Genomic DNA, 25248 nt, shown 5'->3' with positions numbered 1-25248 from the left:
AATTAGGAAATAGAATTTAAAAAAAACTTAGAAATTCACTTAAAAAAACAAAGGTTACAGGGACATTATAATTAGGTTCTGAATTTATTTGCACAAAACCAGAGAAATTCAGCAGTTATAGCTAGAGTTGTTTTAAGTAACTATAACTCGAGCCTAAGGTAACTATAACTTGCGCCCTTACTTGAAATAACTCTAACTGCTGAATTTCTCTGTTTTTTTGCAAGTGAATACAGAACCTAACTATAACATCCTTGTAACTTTTGGTTTTTATTGTGAATATATATTTATATGCCACAAAACCAGAGTTTCGTGGCTACAATACAGAGGCCTGAGTGGGCTCCGGCAAGCCCAAATATCAGCAACACTAACTACAATACAACAGGGCACCCTCAAACCAGTCCTGTATTTTGCAAAAGTAGATTTATACCAAGTCATGGACCCATGATTAAGGCTGCTGCCGAAATGCGTCGGAGGAAACCTGACTTGGAATAAATCTACTTTTTCAAAATACGTGACTGGTCAGAGCGTGCCTTGTTGTGCTGGGGTTAGGTTGCTGATATATATATATATATATATATATATAAGTATACATATATATATTCACTTAAAAAACAAAGATTACAGGGACGTTATAGTTGGGCTCACATTTTAAATTTAGGAAACCATAGCAATTCACCTATTGTAGTTAGGGTTATCTCAGGTAACTATAACTCAAGCCCTAAAGTAACTATAACTCGCACCCCCCGACATGCACATTTTTTTCTTCAAAAACGTAATTGCAAATATTACATTGATGTTATTAGTGAGGTTATCAAAGATGTCATGAGTGCCGTAATTTGTGGGGAATTAGCAGAGAACTGAACGAACGACACCGAATTTGGCAGAAAGATAATCTTGACCCAGAGAGTATGATTTGTGTGGTTTGGTGTAAATTAATTTATTAGTTTTTAAGAAATGTAGGCTTAAAAACTTTTTATTTTCATGCCACCCTCATAGTGCACTGCTAATTGCCTCCCATGTTACATTACTCATGACATGTTCTAATGTTCTGTGACATCATAGACAACATCTCGGCAACATCTGAACTGACATAATTGATGACAACACTGTTCATGGTGGGTGTGCAAGTTATAATTTCTTTAGGTTATGACTTATGGTTACCTGTAATAACTATAAATGGTGAATTCCAGGCGTTTTGTTTGTTTATTGTCACCTAAGTATATCGCCCCTCAAACCGTTGTTTTTTTCCGTGAGGCAGAGAAAGAGCGGGAGAGAGACAGAATGTGTGCGTGTGTGTTGCAATTTGTAGGATACCAATAATGGGAGCAGGGTGGAGACTGTGTGTGTAGTAGTATGTAGTATAATGGGCGCCAGGGTGGAGTTTGAGTGGGAGGCCTTGGAGCAGGATGTTGCCACCATCCAGACGCAAGTGTATGAGGACTTTACCAAAAGTTCTGAAATCACTTTCTGGGAGGATTTGTTTCACTTTATTCACTAGAAATAGCCAGTACTAAGCCATTGTGGTTTTCTTTGCTTTGTGTTCCATGGCGATGAGGTCATTAGGGTGAATCTGTGTGGCTTGTCATTTGGTGAAAGTTGAGGTTTCAATCTGCCCATGTTCTTGTTGTTGTCTCAGGTTTAGACTCGTTATTTGTTGTTCTTGTCAAATAGTATGAATCTATGTTGATGTATTATGCTTTTGCAGTGTATGTTTTTCTGCCCATTTGTTTTCACATGGACACAAAAAAATACAGCTTGTTTCAAAGGATAAGTTGAGTATTTACGTAGTATGGCAGAATTAAAGCCACCTATTTGCATGATTAAGCCACATTTACTAAGGGTGAATGAGGCCACAAAGCCTAACCTAGATATTCTGTAGCACAACAATCTAGTCTGCATTTAGATCAGTCACTTAGACCAAAACACATTTTGCATTTTAACCCTAGGCAAAAGTTGTATGTGATACAATGACAATTGCAACTTATCTATCCATGATGGTTGGCAAGGACTTCCCTTTGTGTGAGAGTAAGCTTTGCCTGGTACTTTAAGAAAGGAAATGGTAAAAAGCTTTATTGAGACTGTGTATTTAAACATTTGTGTTTTGATTTACTATACAGTGCAATAAACACTAGTCATAAGAGAATGCATTGGTAGACAGAGGGTATACATTTAGGATTAAAAACCATCAGCTGGTGCTTTGTGGAAGATGCAGTGCTTCACACTCCACATCTCACCTTTTTCCTCATCATAGTTTAGTCCAACAATGGATGTGGACATAATTCCGATAACTGTGAAATTTCAGTTGGCGTGATAGAATTATATATCGTAATCAGGGCTTCAGGCTGCACACAGGCGAGAGCCATGTTCAGTGGAGGTTGGGCACACATAGTTGGATATAGGCCAGAGGCCAGGCCCTGTGGCTCCCTCCCACTGCACATGGTACAGTACACCTCATACAACTATACCGTGTATGTCCTAGATGTGGGGACATAGTCAAAATGATCGAGATGTATTTGAAGTTCACACCAGATAGAGATAGAGCTTAATCGATTTTTTGCAGGCAATAGGATTTGAGGTAATGTATAACCACTAAATGTGTCTTGTGTGATTCACCTGCTAAGCCAATGGCAGTGCTACTTAGCTTGAATGGGAGCTAGGAAAGGCTGCACCTAGAGTGAACACAGCCAGCATAGAGGGAATAGTGTGCTAATGTGTAGTAGTTATGTCTAATTGGTGGTCAGAGTCTGAATTGGTGGGGTATGTTTTTGAAGCCACCTGTCTAAGCTGACCACAGTATATGGTTGATTGATGTGTGTGAAATAAAAAAAAAATTCACCATCCAATGTAGCGCATAGAATGTACATCGACAATACTTACATGTAGTGTAGTTCTAGTGGGCGGTGTGAGAAAAAAGCTCTACAATGGTGCTTTAAAATAGACATTCTTATGGTAGTATTTATCCCAGTACCGTTTTTTGAAACATTGTCCACAACAGTAATGTCTTTAATGACATCATGGTGTCACATGTGAGTTATCAGTGATGTAATCAGTGATGCCATCAATTATGCCATTTGAGATGTAATTGGTGAGATCGTGCATGAGGTCATGATGAACACTGCATGTCGGGGCGTGTGTTATGGTTTGCATAAATAACCATAGCTTGTCACTTTCTGAGGGATTTTGGTTTTGTTTTGTAACCTTGACTTCACTTTAACTGTAGTATTTTCACTGTGCATCTCAGTTTTGTAAGCATACATTGATATTCAATGAGCAGGTAAAACGCAGCTTATTTTTAACAAAGTTTCTTTGGTGAATAAAGTCCAACTGCTCCGCCACAACCTTATCTGAACTTCAATTAAGTTTTTTTTCCAGTGAATAAAATGTTATAATTATAAATCTAAATCTGGATATAGGTGTATTGATTTAGATATAGATTTGGTAAACATACATGCAAATATTGGTATGCCTTTAGTAAGTGTGTACTCTTGATAGGTGACAAATGCTTAGGTCACTGTGTATTACGAGCCTGTTGTCCCCAAACATTCCAACAGTGCCCTCCTAATAAAAAAGAATATGAAGTGCTATAGTAAAACTTGATTTTATGTGCGCAATATCATTAAAACAGCCATCAGTGCATTAGCAATGGGGAGCCCTTTCAAGAACAAAATCTCTGGACATATCTTTAAAAGAAAATACTACCACACGTGTTTAGAAATCAGAAGCAGATTTAGGATTCTGTTCGTTGTTAATATTTATTATTGAACAACTGGCTAAATTACCTTTTTGTGCTACTACAATGTTTCTATAACTGAGGTGAATATTCTTAGCAACCAAAGCATTAACAATTTGTGTATAGTTTCACTAAACATGTTCATTTGGGGTCCTTTGTTAGAATCCAGACGATGTTAAAATGCTGTTGATCTCACTTTTTTGCACCATGATGTTTGTTTCCAATTGTTTCTTTCTGTCTTCCAGTCCATTACACGAGACCTGTTATCATTCTGGGCCCAATGAAAGATCGAATCAATGATGATTTGATATCAGAATTCCCCGATAAGTTTGGATCATGTGTGCCCCGTAAGTACTGCTTCCTTTTTACACTTGTGAATGAATGTTATTAGCTACTCTGTGATAGATGGCATTGGACCACCATGGACATTGCTAGCATATCTCCATGAAATGGCTGCCAGGACCACACCGATTACAAATATCCATAGCCGCACATTCTCGCTGGTTTGTTCCACATTTCAGAAGCAAAGCTTATAGTTGAAGATAAAAAAGTGAACATTGCTGACATCAAACCATAAGATTTAATTTGGAAGTTCATGTACGACTACAAAAGTTGTTTTAAGCTATTTGCAAAACGTTTCTCCCTTTAAAAATAGCGTGAAGTGAAAATTGACAGAGTGGAAAAAATGTCTTAAATAAATGATAGGAAACAACAACTGTAGTGTCCCGTCAGGAACACAACAAAGGCCCAACATCTGGACATCAGCTATTGCCAGCTGTATGAAAAACACTGATCTAAAGACATATTTAAGAACAAGCTTATCCTTTGACCATTTGATGATAAAAGATCCAACCCTGAGTAAGCTAGTGAAAACTGAGAGGACAGGGGAGGCGTGCATTTCCCTATGGAAAAGAAGGTAACGGAGTCTGATGATAAGATTAGCTGAGATGTAGGTAATTCCATGTGCCCCAATTTAACCCCAGTTTATTTGGTTCCTGGACGCCTGTGTTTTACCATCTGCTGTAGAGTGAGGCCTGTTAAGCTTGCCTAAGTCAATCTACAATATGGTAGGCCTGCCCTGCATAGAGTCGTGATTCTAGGCTGATGCAGGGGGACATAAAATGCGAATAATAGCCTTAAAAGTGAGTGTTGTTTTTTTTCCAAAATGTCCTAGGCTGGTGAATGCTCAATTCAAACCACATTGCATATTGTTTTTATGAAGTGTTAAATTGTATAATCCTTGTTACTAGGTTTTTCTTAGAAATGCCTTCAGCTTTTGGCCAGTCTCATGCAAGTAAAACAAAATAACCAATGAGAAATACCTGTCTGACGCTCCCGGTACTACTTTGGCAAATTGTGGGTTATTTGAGTCCATGCGGATTCTTTATGGGGCAGATAAAACAATTCTCGGGCCAGTAGTGGCCAGTAGAAGTCTTCAGGCAAAACCACTATGGTCTTAGAGAAGAAGCTGGTAATGTTTGAAGATAAATTTTGAAGGTCGGTCCCTTTTTTAGTGTATAGTTGTTGTATTAAACACAATACCTAGGCACATGTTCTCTGAGGGCTGCTCTACTGATTAAGCCAAGCTAAAAAAAGACGAGAGAAAAACAGACTACAGTCTGGCAGATGGATTCCTGGAGTGGATGAATATTTTTACGGCTAAGTCAGTGCGAAAGATGCATGTGGTAATATATGCAAACATAAGCCTAGGGAAAGATTTTTAAAAAAGCATATGGCATACAAATCCTTTACTGGGAAAAGCAACATAACTGAAAAACATTAGGATAAAACATGAAGGAAATAATAACATATGCCGAGTAAACATAAATCACCACGAAAGAAAGACACTTTATTTCAGAAACAATAATGGACACCATCCTTGGGTTAGTATCCTACACAGACAAATAAAAATATAACAAAAATAAAGACCGGTTTCACAAACTGTAAGACCAAATGCTGAAGGGCATAATCAATGCTTTGTAAAGTACATCGTTGGTAAAGTAACTAGGAAGTGCAAATTAAAAGAAGTACTTGTTTCAAAATAAATGTTTCTGTGACCGAGTTTCCCTATCGGTGCCTTACAGTTTGTGGGCATTCCATACACATTGATAGGTGCGGGCATCTAATACGTATTATTGTTATTATTATTATTATTATTATTATTAATAATAATTTGCATTATAACAAAAAGAAAAAAGGACAAAATACAATGCACAAATCATTGAAAGCAGACAAAAACATACAATACTAAGTTAATCTATATTTGATAGTGTGCAAAACAAGGCGGAATCAGAGAGATTGTTCCATTAAACCTTCATGAACCACATGGCGTACAAAGCTGCAATAGCTCAAATAGCAACAGAAAAAGTGCAAACGCATGGCCAGCAGCAGATTGAACAAGTCAGTGAGCAAAACAAGACGAGACGGTTATCATATCATATAGCCCTTACAGTACTTGCATAGTGCAACTAGCAATAAAAGTGCAAATGCAAGTACTGAGAGCTCCCCAATGCCTCAGCTGACGACCCACAAAATAAAGTGCTGGTGCATGGGAAGACCATCGATAAGTTAAACAACTAAATAGGCAAACTCTCAAATCCTGTCTTTCCAAAAGAAGGCATAGGGCATTCTTCCATCATGTTGATGCATAGCTTAACAAGGAGCTCCTAGATTCGATCCATAATACCCTTCTTTTAGAAATGGGGTTTCTTGTTGGCTAGGGCAGTGGTTCCCAACCTTTTGACTTCTGTATACCCCCACTTTATTATTACTGGAACCCAAGGACCCCCACTGAATCATTAATGGAATCCGGGACCCCCCCACTTAGTCATTACTGAAAGCTGAGGACCTAATCTGTTAATGTTGTTTAATTCTCCAAGCAGTCGCAGAACCCCTGAGGAGGCTTTGCAGACCCCAAGGGGTCCCAGGACCACAGGTTGGGAACCACTGGGCTAGGTCATGCGCCTAAGCCAGGCAGAACCCATCCACTCTAGTCAGGGCGAGGGAGTTACAGACCCAGCATATCCCCTGCTCACCCTTTGGTAGCTTGGTACGAGCAGTCAGGCCTATCCCAGAGGCAATGTGTAAAGCGATTGCACAACACACACTACACACGTGACACACTACATACACCACAAAAGAAACACAGCACCAAGTTCTATAAAAGTAAACTGTATTGTACACAATGTCATTAGACCAAACACAAGATGTCAGTAATACCCTGCTACACAAGCAGTTGTCAGAACATTACACAGTTACTAGTACTCTGCAAAAGCCAGCAGTAGTCACTCAAAACACACAGGTTACTGGTTATTCTGCAACATAAGCAGTAGTCAGGTTGTCATTATTATCACCACAAGGCACATGTCATAGTAAAACACATATCCTAAATGCCCAGGTATCATCACTGAAATTATGCATAGCATGAAACATTCCCATATGGCAGATCATCATTATCCCCAAAAATGCCTATTTCATAATCACCATATTTCTAGAGATGCTCAAGACATGCACCTGCACTTATATTACATGCAGGGTGATAAGCCCCAGCCTCACACATGAAGCACCGGAGCTCCAGGGCTCTTATTACCATCAATACGGTACTTTCATAATATCCAGGGTAATGACCCCACTTCCCTTATGGGGGGCCACTACCACAAGAAATGCAGCGTCGTGACTGTGGAGTAGGGGATGACGGCTCCTGGCTGGCCCGTCTCTCAACACCAAGGGAGAAACTAAATCACCCAGCAGCCGCCCTCGTGCCTGCAGCCCGGCAGCTCTCTCACTCCCTGCCCTACTTCTCTGGGGCTTTCCAAGGTAACCCGGCAAAAGGGATGTGGGGGTGCCGTGAATCCGCCATGCTGCACCTTAAAGGGAGGCTACCCCACTCCTCTCATGGGGGCCGCCTCTAACAAGTAATATCCCAGCTGGGCGGGGCCTCCATCGAGGTTCCCTTATCCGTCGAGGAGCCACACAGCCACCTGAGAGGCAACCCCAACTCCTTCATCATGGAGAAGTGATCCTGGGTGTATGCCCCAGTGCAGGGGCAACAACTGCAGCTCTTGTCCAAGCGGGGAGACCTTCCTAGGCCTCCAGCGTAGAGCCGACCATCAGTTGCCGGTCAGCACCCGCTGCTTGTGCCCCGGCGGCACAAAGTAGTGCAAGCTTGGTTCGCGCTGCCCCGGGCACCTCTGCATCTGTCCTTCTCAGCAGGAGAGGGGGGACCACAAATGAGTCTCCACACATGTGGCGCTCCTGCTCCCGTCGTCACTGGTAGACCTAGGAGAGCAAAGTGAGACGCTCTTTACACTCTCCAAAAGTAAAAGTAGCATACATCGCTCTCCCCGGAGCTGGAAAAAGGATTGTAAAAGCGCTCATTGTGCGCTTTATAGGGAATTACAAGGGCACAAACAGGGAGGCACACCACCCAGCCCATGGGGGTAGTTTGTGGAGTGCCACAGGGCTGCAGGACCCAGCAATCAGGCCAGCACAAGGGGTCACAGTAGGCAGTGGCAGTCCTTCTCAGGGACCTAGCAGGTCACAGGTCAGCACAACAGCAGCAGTGCCTGGCGAGTCCTTCCAGCAGCATTCAATGTCCAGTTCAATCCATCAGTGTCCCTCTAACATGGGGAAAACCCCCAGTACTTATACTCAGTTTTGCACACGCTTTCACAAAAAGTGGGGGAAGAGGTTCCAACCAGTTCCAACTGGTTCTAGGAGCGTCCCCTCTCTTCTCAAGCACAGTCTCCAGACATCAGTGGGGGCAAAGGAGCCCTTTGTGTGAGGCCAGGGCACAGCCTTTACAAATACAGGTGTGCCCCGCCTCTCCTCCTCTCAGCCCAGGAAGACCATTCAATATGCAGATGCACCTTGGTGACACCGCCACCCTTCTTGTGTGCAGGCTGTCTGAAAAGTATGCACAAAGCCCAGCTGTCACTCTTCCCCAGACGTGGACTGGAGTCAAGCTGCAACACACCAGAGTCATAAGTACAGAGAAATGCCCACTTTCTAGAAGTGGAATTTCTATAATGGTAATAACAAATCCACCTACACCAGTAAGCAGCATTTCTCACTACCATTACAACCATACCAAACATGCCTACGCTACCCTTCAAAGATCAGACAGTACCCCCTTGACATAAGGCAGGGCATTTCCAATGCAACCCTATGAGCAAGACAGCACTCACAGCAGTGAGAAACCAAATAGGCTGTTTGTCACTACCAGGAATGGCCAAACTACTAGGCACATGTCCTGCCTTCTACATAAATAGCACCCTGCCCATAGGGCTAGCTAGGGCCTACCTTAGGGGGGACTTATATGTAGGAAAAGGGGAATTGCAGGCCAGGCAAGTAAATTTAGATGCCAGGTCCCTGTGGCAGTAAACTGTGAAAGCAGGCCCTGACCTAGCATGCCTGCAACAGGTTTGAAAGGCTACTTCTGTGGGTGGCGCAAGCTGTGCGACAGGCCCACTAGTAGCATTTAATTTACAGGTCCTGGGCAGAGAGATACCAGTTTACAAGGGACTTACAGGTAAATTGAATGTGCCAATTAGGTGTAAGCCAATCATACCAACTTTAGAAGTGAGAACACCTGCACTTTAGCACTGATCAGCAGTGATAAAGTGCTCAGTCATAGAGCCAGCAAAAAGAGGTCAGAAAACATAGGAGGAGGAAGGCAAACATTTGGGGATGACCCTGCAAAAAGGGCCAGGTCCAGCACCATCATTCAAAGCATAGATTTCTCGATTCAGAATTAAAAACACCGCTGACCCCCATAAATGGATGTAGTAGCAGATGGCATAAAGAGCCCTATGAGTCCACAGAAATTGGGGCTCGGATTAAATCTAGATCAGACCATCCAGATCTGCCCCTAGCTGCCGGGATCACCCTCCTGCTTAACGTTAGTTCACACTCTCCATCCACTTAGTGATGATTAACCAGACCCTAAACCCCCATCTCTGTGCCTTCTGCCATTACACTCACACAGATTAATTTCCAGACTGTATTTTGCCAGCGTTTTAGACCTCCACTCTGCAGATGTTGGGGCTCCGAATTTAACCAGCCAGATGCAATACACAATAGCGCAACTGTCATGGAGATAAATGAAAAATACAGTTTTTTGTCCAAGGACCCAGTACCAGGAGATTCTTTTACCACCCCTAGTAACATCATCAAGGGAATGATTTGAACCTGTTCCCCAATCCCAATCACCACTTCACTGAAGGTACCAATATCCCATAAAAAAGAGGCCAAAGCAGGACATGAAAAAAACATATGAGCAATTTTGGCTTGATCAGCCCGACATCAATAACAACTATTACCAAATTTCCTACCCCATGGATACATCTTAGCCAAGGTATAAAAAAATATCAAATATGGTCTTAAAATGTTGACTCTTTAACCCAGTTCTCAAAAATTATGTCCTACCAACGTCTAATGGTTCCCGAAGAAACAGTCTTTCTGTCCCAAGTCTAACTTCCCACTTCGAATTTTGGGACTTCAAATCATCAGGCAGCTCTTGTAATAGCAAACAACAGATTGTGCCAATTCTGGTCCCTTTATTAGTAGCATCCACTAGAGAGACACATCCAGTTGAGAGTTGATTCTTATTCAGCTTATTGACAAAATCTCAAATCTGAAGACATTTTAAAAAATGGGCCCTGGTCAGACCATAAATTTCTTGAAGCTCACCAAAAGAATGCAGCTGCCCCGCCTCAAAAAGATCACCCAGCACTGTAATACCATTTTGTGCACACCTTCTGCCTATTGTATCTTGAAACACAGCAGGTAAGGCCAGTGAGCCCTAAAGAGGTGAGTAATAGTTGAATTTTGTGATGCCACCTATCCTCTTGATCTGTCACCCTAGTCTATATGGCCCTCATAAAGTCTTAAATGTTATCTACTTGTAGTAACTGAGCTCAATGTTTTTCCTAAGCCATCTCTTAAGCTCAGTCCCCTAATTAGCTCATAGATTGGTGAAGCTTCTGCTGAGCTTAGATCATATGTGTTGTCCATAATCAGAGTACCCATATGCTGCAACATGCAGGACCAGTAGTAAAATGTAAGGTGGAGAAAGCCCATCCCATGCAATCTTTAGGGAATACCATAAATTCAGAAGCCCTTCTGGACTTCTTAAATTCCCATAGAAAGCTAAACCACAAACCTCCAAATTTAGTCAGCCAAAACTTGCTGATTTCCAAACGAATGGCCCTGAACAAGTATAGCAACATTGGTAAAATTGTCATTTTCAAAATGTTACACCTCCCCACCAATGAGAGGTGTAAATAAATGATTCTCATATGTTCCTGTCCTAAGGTACCCAGCAGAATCCGTACACCCAAGTATGTCGCTTCCTCCACTAGCCGAGAATCCTTAAGGGCCATTCCCTTAGTGGCAATAACCTGTGTCTTCTCCACATTGAGTCTATGATTGGAAAACACCCCAAATGATTCTCCTTCCTTCTATATTTCTGCCAGCACCATTGTGGGGTCTGGGGTAGCCCCTGTTATGCCGTCTGCATAAGTCAACACCTTGTATTTAACCTGGTTCGCCCACGTTAAATACAGGGCAGATCCGTGAGTTCCACTCTAAGAGTAATAAAGGGATTGATATAAAGGGCAAATAGTAAGGGTGACCATGGGCACCCTTGTTGTGTCCCTCTAGTAATCAAAATTCTTTCTGATTCAATTCCCATAATTTGTAGTCTTGCACTAGCGACTTGATACAGTGCTTTGATGGCCTTAAGAAATCCAAGGCCAAATCCCTGCTGCTTAAGGACAGCCCACAGATAACCCCCATGGCACCCGGTGAAATGCTTTCTCAGCATCTAACAGCACCAGGCCCATTTCTGTTTTAGTTGCTTTTGCAATATCGAACAAAGCAATTGCCCATCTATGGTGATCCACCGGTCCCTACCCTGCAATAAAACCATGTCGTTGACGCAATACCAAAATGGAGATATCTTTACCTAATCATTTTGCCATTACCTTTGTGTATATTTTAGAATCACAATGTATTAGGAAAATTGGTCTATACTAACCTGTATTTAAAGGGGATTTGTTTTTTTCCTAAATACTATAATATTAGTTAACTCCCTGGAGGGAGGGATCTCCCCAGCCTCAGCTCTCAAGAAATTAAAAGCATATCCTGCCAAAGTTTATGAAAGAATCCCTTATAAATCTCCAGCGGTAAGTTTTCTGGCCATGTGGCTTTCCCCAAGGCTAATGAGTTGATTGTTTCTCTCAGTTCCTTATATGATGATATTGGTGCCTCCAAGGCAGTTCGATCTTCTGGATCAAGTCGAGTTTTATCAATCACACTTATCATACCCAGCATAGTGAGAAACAGTGCCTTCTGGACACAGTTTCTCATAGAATGCCCTAAAAACCCTGATTATTCCAGCGGGCGAGTCAAATTACGTCCTTGGGACTCCTGTATGGCTTATTTCCCTCTTTCAACATACTTTTGTATAATGCACAATGCAAGTAAGCGACCAACATTTTCCCCAAGTTTGTAACATTCTAACATGTAGTTATGGAATTTAGCAGCAATCTCCTTACAAAAACGCTGCATAATTCTAGCTTTCAATACAACAATCAGTTATTAGACATCAGTGCTATCAAGTTTTCCAACCACTAACTTAGTCTGATGCTCGTCTAGCGCTGAAAGGTCCTTATAGAGCTCTTGAATCTTGCTACATCTTTGATTATGCTAATGTAAGGAATAGTTTAAAGGTTTGCCTCTGATTCTGGCCTTTAGAGTGTCTCAGACCACTGTTTCTGTGGCTGTACCCTTACTTGATTACTGAAAACTCACTTATCCATTGACCCATACGGGCTACGTAATCTGTACTGAGCAAAAGCTTCCGATCAAAGGTCCAGTTAGGCCGTGGCCTTACAAAGTCTGTGACCAGGACTCCCAATATCAGTGGATTATGATCAGAGCGGTCCCTGGGAAATTTCTCAATTGGAGCCTGCGTGCTAAGTATGGTGAAAACAAAAAAAATATTCAGATGTACTGACTTATTATGCGGAAAGGAGAAACATGTATGCCCATGGTCTGGGGTTTTATGTTCGTCCTAAATATCTACCAGCCCGTAATCATAGACCACCCACAGACATGCCCTCTATACTAATGGTTTACTGCCAGTGTACGCTTGGGTTCCAGATAGATCCTTTTTGACTTCCAGATGTATATTAAAATCCCCACATAAAATAAGAGGAGGTCAGATTTGTAGTGAAATGTTTAAGAAGTTAAGAACCTCAGCGTTGTCTAAATTGGACCCATAAATTGAGCATAGCGTAAACCTCCCTCCCTCCAACCAACATTACAAAATAACCCCCCTAGCCAATTTATCAGTAGAGCTCTGAATCACCAAACAGTTAGACTTATTGGCAAGAATCACTACTCCCCTGGATGTTGAGCCCTGTCACGTGCAGCCTAAAAGTGAGAACCCCAGATCAGCAAAGAGTCCCCTCTTGCCACAAGGAATGTGCGTCTCCTGAATACATATTACATCTGGTTTCATTGGCCTCAAGCCAAGTGCCGCTTTGCCCCTCTCATTTCAGGCCACAAACATTGATTGTGCAGATACGAAGATTACTATCTGCCATTCCAGACAGCTTTCAACTAAGCCAGACACACCATCTAATATGCTAACATAAAACCCAAACCAGCAATCTTCCTTGTCCAACTCTCAAAGACACAACAAATCAACACTCATACTGATTGCTGTGAATCCAAAACATTGCTTTTGTCTGCTGTACTGAAATCCAGTGCTCTGCCCCTCCCAGCACTCCTCACAACCCAACCGCCGTCCCTCCCCCACCCAACTTCTAAGGGCAATTGGACCAACCAGGTCCGTGGATAGTGAGATGCCCTCCTCCCTGTATCTGACTCATTATAAAATTATCCAACAAAATCTTCCCTTTTAGCCCGGTAGCCTGCCGACTCCATCTCCACACCGTGAATAAATCAAAGATTCCTAGCCAAGGGGAAGCCAATCTCTACACATTAGCATTTTTTAATCTTGTCAGCAATAATCCATCAACCGTCATCATCAAAATTCATGTACGTTGTACCTTCACAGATCAAACTACCATACATTTAAACTACTGAGACATTCTTTAGCTTTGGTTTCTGAGGTGAAGAAATGTGTGCTTTTCTGAACAATGAGCTTCAGCTTAGCTGGGCTCAAAAGAAATAGTTGAGCCCCCTTGTCCTGAAAGGGCTGTACCATCTACCTTACCACCACCACCGTTGCACTCCACCACCAAGGTCTGTTAGAAATTGGGTCTCTAGTTGGCAGAGGTTTGCACCCTGTCCAAGTAGGAACCACAATCCTAGTCAGGGTAACTCACCACACAACCTAGATTATTCTGTGCTAATCCTCCGGTAGCTTGGCACAAAGCAGACAGGTTTAACTTAGAAGGCAATGTGTAAAGTATTTGTGCACTAACTCATACAGTAACACATTGAAAGCACCACAAAATAACTCCACACCAGGTTAGAAAATTATATTATTATTTTATAAATAAAACAAGACCCAGATGACAAAAATCCAATATGTAGATCATGAGTTATGCAATTGTAAAGATTTAGGTGAATAGCGCAAAGACATGCAAAGCGCCAACTGTGGTTATCTGGTCACACTGGACCAGGACAAAGTCACAAGTACAGGAGACTGTGGTGGAGCGCAGGCCAGCACAGGGATCCACTTTGGCCCGCCGGACACAGCACCTTAAATCCTGATGCGCAGTCTGCGCAACATTGCTTTGCAAGGTTTTGCGACGTCCAGCGTAGGATCCGAGAAGCTGTGCTGCAAGGCTTTGCAGAAGTTTCAATGAACACTACCGAAGGTAGAGCACCTTAGGCCCACTTCCAATGCATGGCAGGATCACAGCTTGTAGACTCCAGGTGCAGATGGATCAAGTCTTTGATGTCTCTGAGACTTGGGAACAGGAGGCAAGCTAACATGTCCTTGGAGATCATCTGTGGTGGGAAGGCAGAGTCCTTCCAGCACAGTCAGGGAGCAGCAGGCAGCAGGACAACAAGCAGAAAAGCAGTCCTTCCAGAAAAACAGTCTAGTTGAGTCCTTTGGGCAGCACAGTAGTCCTTCTGACAGAGTCCAGTTGTAGGTCCAGAAGTTTGTGATTTGAGAGGGGCAGAGCCCCAGTACTTATACCCAAATGTGTCTTTGAAGAGGAGAAGACTTCGAACAGTGGTTTTGAAGTGCACCAGTTCCCCTTTCAGCCCAGTCTTGTCTGCCTGGAGATCTGTAGGGGGTTATAATTCCCTTGTGTGGGGTCAGGCCACTAGCCTTTGAAGTGTAAGGGATAGGTGGGTTTCCTGTGTTTATTGCTGCCTGGATGGAATGCACAAGGGGAGCTGTCACCCAGCACAGACCAGACATGGATTGGAGACAGGCTATAAGGCACAGAGAGCAGTAAGATTAGGGAAATGCCTATTTTCTAAAATAGTAACGTTAAATCCAACTTTACCAGTAAACAGGATTTCTCACTACCCCTCCAACCATATCAAACATGACAATGCTACTCCTTTCAAATCAGAAATTACCATATACCAGTATATAAGATAATTCCCAATGCTGGCCTATGAGAGGAGCAGGCTTCAAAATAGTAAAAAACGACTTTGGGAGTTTTTCACTAACAGGACAGTTAAAACGTACAAGTACATGTCCTGCCTTTTAGATACAATGCAGCCTGCCCTGTTGGTCACACAGGGCCTACCTTAGGGGTGACATATCAAATAAAAAGGGGGTTTAGGGGTTGTCAAAGGGTTTTAAATGCTAAGTTGAAGAGGCAGTGAAACTGCACACATAGGCCTTGCAATGGCAGGCCTGAGACATGGTTAAGGGGGCTACTTATGTGGGTGGCACAATCAGTGCTGCAGGACCACTAGTAGCATTTCATTTACAGGCCCTGGGCACATATGGTGAACTTTGCTAGAGACTTACAAGTAAATTAAATATGCATTTTAGCACTGGTCAGCAGTGGTAAAGTGTACAGAGTCCTAAATCCAGCAAAAACGAAATCAGAAAAATGGAATGAGGTGGGCAAACAATTGAGGGAAGACCATCCCAAGGCTGTCAGGTCTAACAGCGTGTAACAAAAATGAGCATCTGTCATGAGTGATTTTCTTGTCTGGGCAAGCAAGTTCAAAGACCGCCTTTTTGAGTAAGAAGCTCCTAAAGAAAACCAAAATTGCCTGTGGATTGTCAATGCCCTGCAAATGCCGAGCCTGTTGTTTAAACTGAAACTTATGGGCTCTCTGGACCTCCAAATTCCAGTTCCAATGGGCCAGCTCCGGAAAGTAACTTTACTATAAATAATTTGACTATAAATCCAACAATGTTCGCCTTGAAATGTGGTGTCTCAGAATCTTCTTGGCACTTGAAAGCTGGTGCAGAACGTGGAAGTCATTCATTCACAGAATATTACCCTTTTGCAAGTTATTATTAGAAATTATATACCATTATTAATTTTATGACTGGCACTTCTTTTTAATTTAAACTTCACTTACTATTTAACATTGAGTACCGCTCAGTGATATTTGAGGGAGATCTAAAACAAGAATTGCAATTATTATTGCTGTTGAGGGTTCTGGAAATGCCAAAGCAGGAAACGTCATTGATAAGCTATGAGGCCACAGTCGCCAATGCAGCTGTGACAGAGCTCCCACGAAGCCCAAAATGGTCCAACTCTTAAAAGTTAAACTGACTAGAGTGAGGATTACTTGGTTCACACGTGGTCGTTTTATTCAAGCAGCAAGGAATTCTCCCGAGAAATTTACGTGGTACATTTGTAACAAATCAAAACAAAAATACAGTTGAGAAATAAAGAAACTAAAATTTCCAAACCAAGTAGTCGAGAGATAAATGCCGTGAGCACCATGACATCAAAATATGGAACGTACCAGCAGCAAATAGTAAAACAAAAACCACTCCATGAAAAACAGAGGGAAAGTGAAAACTATGGTAGAATAGGAGCTCAGCACCGCGTAATGCTGGCTCGCTCGCAAGTAAATGGTGTTTTTCTTTCTAATCAAGAGGTACTTCCAGCCTTACAAAATTGCCGGATGTTGAAATCTTTCTTCAGTGGAGCAAGGCTGCAAGCTGGAGCTGAAATCTGGCTCAGAACACCAAAGTGCCAAGGATATATTATGCTAATAGCAAATTAACGTTATTGAAACTAATTGGAACTGTAGCTTATAATAATGTTACCTTGTGTAGGATGACAATGGTGAGGGCAAAAACACAATAAACGCAGCACATAGTTAAAACGAGAATGAAAATGTCAATGAATTGTGACACGGGTTTCCTACTCAGTTTGCAAAAGCATAAAATGTTAACCAGGACAGCTCATTTGCTGATGTGGCCACACAGCACTTTGGTAGACTGACCAAATGCCAAGGGGGAGCCAGTCTCAAAATACAAGCATTTGTGAAACTTGTCAGCAATAATCCATCAACAGTCATCATCAAAATTCATCCCCGTTGTACCTTCACAGATCAAACTACCCTAAATTTAAACTATCGAGAAATTCTTTAGCTTTGATTTCTGAGGTGAAGAAATGTGGCCTGTCCTGAAGAACGAACTTCAGCTTAGCCGGGCTCAACAGTAACACCCGAGCCCCCTTGTCCTGAAAAGGCTGCTGCATGGCTCAGTGGTAGATGTAGGACTTGATTTAGAGGATGCCTAAAATGGAACGCTTCTGCACACTTTTTTATTTATTTATCTTATTGTATTTACAAAACACAATCCACAAACTTAACCGTTTCTTGATACTAGGATTATTAAAAGAGTATTCTTATGTGTACTACCAACAAAGAGCACATCCGAGGACAACATGCTGTGATAGCATCTAACGAGTTTGTCTTCAGGAAGGCTTGCGGGGTCATTTTACTCTGACTCACAGAGTACCAGAACCCCGGAGCAACAACAGCAAGTCGCCGGATTCCCTTACATTGGTACTTTATTCAAGGTGACATGTAGATGCCGAAAACTGATTGATTGGAGATTCTGAGCAGGCCAGGATGCAACATTCTTCCGACTGGTAGACTGGGACAGTTATTTTGATGCACTTTAAAAGTAGTCATGCAACTTTAAGGATGGCCCAATTATTCACCGCTAACCAGTGTGGTGATTTTAGCCCTGATGAAGCACTACCATTACCTTACACTGATGACCGATCTCGCTGCTGTGCTCTGCTTCGACTACTATGCTACTTGGTTCTTAATAAACCAACTAATTATACCATTAGCACAGTCCAGTTTAGAATAGAATTAATTAATGCACTGGTGATGCTTTTGTGATGTTTCCTTTCAATCTATGGCAGTGTCGTTCTTACCTCTCGCTGGATAATACTGGCAACCCAGTTTAGGCCTCAAAGCTGAGTTCAGTCTCCAAATGACTGGGAAAATGTGGAATCTCAAATATCTCAGGAGGATGTGAATGTTTACTAGTGTTTCTGAATTCTGCAACATTTAGCTTGGCCTCAAAAGTGACAGTTTTTTCCTCCAATATTCTGGCGGTCACCTATTGTGGTATTGCCACCCTATTTAGAATTCACATCAGTCACTCAGTCTGAACAACTGCCATGAAACATTTGAGGCTTCGCATCAGCAGTGACAAGCATTAGTGGGGTTTCTGTTTTCTATTTTATCACGAAAATCATTTCTGCTATTTTCATAGAAATTACTTGATGGAGAAAGTTCCATGGTCTGGCAGAATACTGCACAGATTACATTTTTCCCACTACCTTGGCGTAAGTGTTAATTCTCCCACACTTGTGGGTGGAAAGATTAACCAGCCTATAGCAATAGAAATAAATGCTGCTTGACAGAGACAAATATTGGCCGGATAACATTTACACTTTGTAAGGAGCACTTTCACCAAAACTACCTATGTGAACTCAGCAGGAATATGTAAATATGTCAGGGGGTTCTCCACTGGGACGCTAAAGGTGGGTCATCCAGCCCTTGAAGACGAAATGTGATGGACAACAGAATTATAAACCGATAGAGGAAGTGAACAGCCAGGCCTACAGCTCTTTCTAAATGAAGCCGAGCTTTGAGAGTGTGGGGGGTCAGTACTGATCTGTGGGGTAAACATGAATAGACTCACTCACCAGGGATTTATGTCTTGTTGTATTTATAATGCACACTAACACCGGGAGCCTGTAGCCACATAGAATAGGAGTACATCTGAAGATCAATCAAGAATTACAAATGATTTCACACCACACCTCAATCTAATCGGGAGACGTCAGATGCCACTTGCAAAGTTAGAGAATTCTATAGCTTAGGAGAACAGGAGAAACCAGCCTGTTTCTAGGTACTGCAGGTACTTTCAGTAATAGCCCAGCAAGGAGCGGATTGTTTTGTTCGGGCAATAATTCTGAATGGCCCTTGTGATAAAATGAGGCGCGTCAACACAAAAGTGCCTCAGGCGCCGAGTGTAAGACTTTGAAGTGAATACTTTGTGTGATCGGTAACCAGAGTAGTTTATCCAGGATAGGCCTAGCATGTTTCATGCTCGGAGGTCCTGCAATTAGTCGGGAAGCGAGGTTTTGTGCTTATTGAAGAGTGAATAAACGTCGGTACCAGGCACACTGCTTTAGCACAGTCTTAACTTAGTTGGCGTTCAGAAGCATTTGCAGTGCTGTCCCGCACCTATTTGCTTGGAATGGGCCCATCAACCCACAGCGTACTAAACTCCAGTCAGAAATTTTGTATATCAACAATCTGTATTCAGGAAGCAATTTTATGTATATTGAGGTTTTACTGAATATTATTTACATTTTTGTTTGTCATTCTGGAAACACGACGATATTTTAATTCTGTAATTCGACAAGCTGATATCTGTTTTATGCTTCTAAATTTGCACATTATTCTTCCAGGTGTAAATGGTGAAGAAAATGCAGGAACATGTGAGAGGGTGGGAAACCCTCACATGGAAAAATGTTTCCAAGTGATGCGAAAAGAAAATAGAAATATTTATGATTCATCAATATTTAGGATTGATGAATCACCAGTTTTCCAAATTCACACATACAGATGTTCTGCAATGTGAAAAGTTTAAACATGCAGAGTTATGAACGACAGACTAAGGCCCAGATTTAAGAGGGCCTAGCGCAATTTTAGCGCCACCTTAGTGTCATTTTTTTACACTAAGGTGTCCTTTTCCCTGTGCTAAATTTGCAAAGTGGTGCACTGCATGGATTGCGTCACTTTGTAACCCTTTGTTCTACATTACGCATGTGCCATGCATAACGTATGCAAAGGGGGCGTTCCCCCATTATGGGGGGGCTGAAAAAATGGCGCAAAGAAATCTTAGAGATGTCTTAGCGTCATTTTTTGGCACTTTTAACACCTGCTCAGAACAGGCATTAAAAGCAGGCATGCAATTGTTTTCAATGGGCCCCTATGTACTGTTGAGGGTCCTGAACAGTACATCAATTAACATCAGAAATTCTGGCGCTATTGTACCCTACCCTGTGCCATGGTGCGTCGTATTTTTAATACGGCGCACACATGGTGGCGATAGGGGGACGCAAGGGGCCACAAGAAAAGTGGCGCTAATGTATTGGAGCACCACTTTTCTTAAATCTGGCCCTAAATATCTATGTCAATTACATATATATATGTGGGTCATGTTGAAAGTCAAATGCAATGCACGTATATAGACCTTTATATTTCTTGACTCAAGTAAATAGTTATAAATTCCCATAATGTGTAGTTGATTGGCTACACAGTAAACACCCAAAAATGTATGACTTTTCTCATCACCCTCAATATGATGTTGTTAGACCAGACATGCTAGGGTAGTGTTTCCCCAAACTTTTTTGCTTTTTCCTCTAGGTTTTGCTGATTCTCTTTTGGTTGCCTTAGGGCCCGTGCACTTTTCCTACTGTAGGTACAGTGGGGAAGCGCGCACGCCCTTCCTGCATGTGTTAGGAAGGGGCTTGTGTGTGCACACTTGCACAATGTGTTTTAACATGTACTGAGCCTGCCACCGTAGGCCAGTGTGTGCACACTTGCACAATAGTGTTAACACATACCGAGCCTGCCACTGTAGGCCAGTGTGTGCACACTTGCACAAGAGGTTTTAATATGTACTGAGCCAGTCACAGCAGGACTGTGTAGGCGTGCTTGCACTTTTGGGTGTTCTTAAACTTGTGTTTAGCCTGCCCCTGCAGGCTTGTGTATGCACTGGGGCCTATTTGCCCAGGGAGTGAAGAATACCCATTTGTGTTTTCACTCCCAACAAGGATTACTCTGTCCATAGGTTAACATGGGGAAAGTTTGCCCTTCCTCCTAACTGCAATAGTGGATCACAGTGGAGCAGCCTCAAAATGTTTCTTATCATTGAAATCGTCCTGACAAACCCTTTCCTATGCTAAATAAGTGGTTTTCTCAATAATCTCTGAGAAATGCCACTTCTAGAAATTGGGCATTTCTCTGCTCTGAAACACGTTGTGTGCCTTTTTAAGTTCAAATCTATTCCACAGTGGTGGCTGGGGAGCACATCTGTGCATTCCCCAGCGACATCTTTAAACCTTGGGCACACAACTGGAACAACAGCCCTCTGCCATTAGGAGGCCTGGCTGGATAGATTGGAGGGAGAGGTTTTGACACTTGGCCTCTCGGGCCAGATCATGGCCCCACTAGAGATTAAGATCTACATTCCATGGCCCCATGACAGACAGGACTAAAATTTAGGGGAGGCATCTGTGGTTCAAAGAGGAACCCTCTGAACCACCCCCAACTTCAAAGGCACACTATAGTATAGCTACTGGTGCCCCACTGCAGCAAACTAGTGATATACTTGCAGGGATGTGGGACCAGAGATCCTGGACTGCGTGGTGCACACTGCCAGAGGAATCTGCTGCATACCGGAGTATTCTCTGCCCTTGGAAGGAACCGCACACACTTCCTGCATCATGGCTGGCCTAAACAGACTGCCTACTGCTGTGTGGTAGTCTCAAATGTCGTCTCCAAGGGCTTGTTGGCTTGCCCCCTGTTCACTGTGGAGGTCTCAGGGGTATCAAAGACCTCCTGCGAGGCACCTACACCTTCTTCCTATGTCACATGGAGATCAGTGCCCTCCAAAGTGCCTATATCGTCTGCTGGATTCCACCTGGTAGCAGCAGTGTGAGCGTGGAACTAAGTATTGTGCCTGGGGACCAGATTGCCTGGTGCAGAGCCTTCAAAGTACTGCCTGCATTTAAGGAGTGAGGCCGATTCACAGGTTGTGACCCTCAGTGGTGGGGGCATACCCGGAGCAGTGCCACATTCTACCTCATGTGGCACAGCTGAACTTGCATCTTTTGAGTGTGCCTGGAATTGTCCGGTGCGACTCAAGTCATCGCACATCAGACGCTGTGCCTCATTCCAGGGATGTATGGAAGTTGATAACTCTTCATGTGTGTTTGAAATTGCCTAGTGTGACTCAAGTCTTCACACACCAGACTTTGTGCCTCATTCCAGGGAAGTACAGACATTGGTAACTTTCCATGGGATAACAGAATTGTCTGGTCTGACTCAAGTCATTGCGCACTAGACATTGTGCCTCATTCCAGGGAGGTACGGCATTGGTATCATGCCATGTGCAAGCAGAATTGTGTGGTGCGACTCAAGTCATTGTGCACCAGATGTTGTGCTTCATTGCAGGGAGGTATGGCATTGGTCACTTTTCGTGGGTAATCTGAATCATCTGGTGCAACTCAGGTCTTCACACACCAGACTTTGTGCCTCATTCCAGGGAGGTACAGACATTGGTAACTTTCCATGGGAGATCGGATTTGTGTGTCACTCAAGTCATTGCGCACTAGACTTTGTGCTTCATTCCAGGGAGGCACGAAACTAGTGACACTTCATGTGTGACCGGATTGTCTGGTGCAACTTAAGTCATTGTGCACCAGATATTGTGCCTCATTCCAGGGAGGTGCAGAATTGGTAAGTATATGTGTACTGAGTGTCTGACCTGGTTGGGCACAATTGTGACCAGCATGTGTCCAACAGTTATCCTCCCCGTGCTTTGCAGACCTGGGCCTGTGCCGGAAGGCACGGTGTGGAGACCTTTGAGTGAATTTCCCAAGTAGTAGCCAAATCTCCATTTGTTGACTGTTACCTGATCAGCCCACTACCTATTCTTTCACCCCACTTTTCCCCCGGGATCCTAAATAAGTGTGGCTCTGCCCGCAATCGGCCTAGTATCCAGGGAAAGGAGCACTGCATTAGGATGCTTAAAGCGAGTGTATGCAAGTGTGTGGTATTTGAGTCTCTCTGATATCCATGGCATCACGTAGCAGTGTGGAGTGAGATTGTGGTAGTGACTGCCTGTGATTGACTACACCGCACAGCGGTGTTGGCGTACACATTGTTTCCTTGCCAAAAGACTATCACGGTTGACATTGGTTCTTACTCTTGTATCCTAGGCCACGGAGTTATTTAAAAGTGCTGGAATTATCGGTGTGTACACATTGCGGCTAACGTTGTGAGCACCCTAGATCTGTGTGTGTTAGAAATGGGGTCTTTGGTTGACAGTCAGGTTACCCCCTGTTCAAGCAAGGACCTCACTCTAGTCAGGGTAAAAGAGAATCACCCTCAGCTAACCCCCTTGGTAGCTTGGCAGAGCAGTAGGCTTAACTTCAGAGTTCTAGGTGTAAAGTATTTGTACCAACACACACAGTAACTTAATGAAAGCACTACAAAATGACGCAACACAGGTTTAAAAAAATAGGACATATTTATCCAAACAAAACAAGACGAAAACAACAGAAATCCGACATACACAGGTCAAGTTATTAATTTTTAAAGATTAAATTAAAAAATAGTGCTTAGAAACACAAAATGCTTAGATGAGGTGTTAACATGGCGTTGTGACGGAGTCGTTCCCAACAAGCCGACACCAGCGGCGCCGGACACGGAGTTGTGTAGACCCCCAAGTACAGTACCTTTGGTGAAGAGTGAAAACAGGATGATGGCGAAGTCGGGGATCGTGGCGTCTGTGCGAAACGTTGAATCTGCGCACTTCGAGCGGCATCGGTCATGACATGGTGCGGCGACTTCCACGGAGTCGCGGGCTTCAGCTGGGCTGCAGCGGCATCGGGCCTGCGAAGGTCGTCACGTTCCAGCGAAGATCACGGAGTCGGTTGCAGGCGGCGTCACCGGATTCAGCAGCGGCACCGGTCCAAAGTCGCCTGAAGTCGATTTCCTTGGATTTCCACCAGCTTTCCTTTCAAGAGCCCAGGGACTGGATAGGGCAACGCATGTCAGAGCAGGAGTCTCTCCAGAGACTCCAGGTGCTGGCAGAGAGAAGTCTTTGCTGTCCCTGAGAATTCAAACAAAGGAGGCAAGCTCTAAATCATGCCCTTGGAGATTTCTTCACAAGATGGAAGGCACACAAAGTCCAGTCTTTGCCCTCTTACACTGGCAGAAGCAGCAACTGTAGGATAGCTCCACAAAGCACAGTCACAGTCAGGACAGCACTTCTCCGCAGCTCTTCAGCTCTTCTCAAGGCAGAGGTTCCTCTTGTTTCCAGAAGTGTTCTAAAGTCTTTGGTTTTGGGTGCCCTTCTTATAACCAATTTCTCCATTGAAGTAGGCCTACTTCAAAGTAAAGTCTCTTTTGAATGTGAAATCCTGCCTTTCCCAGGCCAGACCCCAGACACTCACCAGGGGGTCGGAGACAGCATTGTGTGAGGACAGGCACAGCCCTTTCAGGTGTAAGTGACCACTCCTCCCCTCCCTCCTAGCACAGATGGCTCATCAGGAAATGCAGACTACACCCCAGCTCCTTTGTGTCACTGTCTAGTGTGAGGTGCAACCAGCCCAACTGTCAAACTGACCCAGACAGGGAAGCCACAAACAGGCAGAGTCACAGAAATGGTGTATAAGCAAGAAAATGCTCACTTTCTAAAAGTGGCATTTTCAAAAGCACAATCTTAGAATCAACTTTACTAAAAGATGTATTTTTAAATTGTGAGCTCAGAGACCCCAAACTCCACATGTCCATCCGCTCCCAAAGGGAATCTACACTTTAATCAGATTTAAAGGTAGCCACATGTTAACCTATGAGAGGGACAGGCCTTGCAACAGTGAAAAACGAATTTAGCAATATTTCACTGTCAGGACATATAAAACACGTTACTATATGTCCTACCTTAACCATACACTGCACCCTGCCCTTGGGGCTACCTAGGGCCTACCTTAGGGGTGCTTTACATGTAAGAAAAGGGAAGGTTTAGGCCTGGCAAGTGGGTACACTTGCCAAGTCGAATTTACAGTTAAAACTGCACACAGACACTGCAGTGGCAGGTCTGAGACATGATTACAGAGCTACTCATGTGGGTGGCACAACCAGTGCTGCAGACCCACTAGTAGCATTTGATTTACAGGCCCTGGCACCTCTAGTGCACTTTACTAGGGACTTACTAGTAAATCAAATATGCCAATCATGGATAAACCAATCACATATAATTTACACATAGAGCATAT

General features: G+C 43.2%; 1 protein-coding gene across 4 annotated transcripts in view; it reads left to right on the top strand.

The window, feature by feature from the left end:
* Positions 1-25248, top strand: part of LOC138249824 (disks large homolog 2) — a 3298389-nt gene that overhangs the window by 3189113 nt on the left and 84028 nt on the right. For all 4 annotated transcript variants that reach the window (XM_069203950.1, XM_069203947.1, XM_069203948.1 and 1 more), the window contains one exon: positions 3976-4077. In XM_069203950.1, the coding sequence (XP_069060051.1) occupies positions 3976-4077 (102 nt within the window). The remainder of the gene's footprint in view (positions 1-3975; positions 4078-25248) is intronic.

Source organism: Pleurodeles waltl, chromosome 8 (genome assembly GCF_031143425.1).
Source record: "Pleurodeles waltl isolate 20211129_DDA chromosome 8, aPleWal1.hap1.20221129, whole genome shotgun sequence".
In the NCBI taxonomy this organism is placed as follows: domain Eukaryota; kingdom Metazoa; phylum Chordata; class Amphibia; order Caudata; family Salamandridae; genus Pleurodeles; species Pleurodeles waltl.
This window is presented reverse-complemented; position numbering and strand designations above follow the sequence as displayed.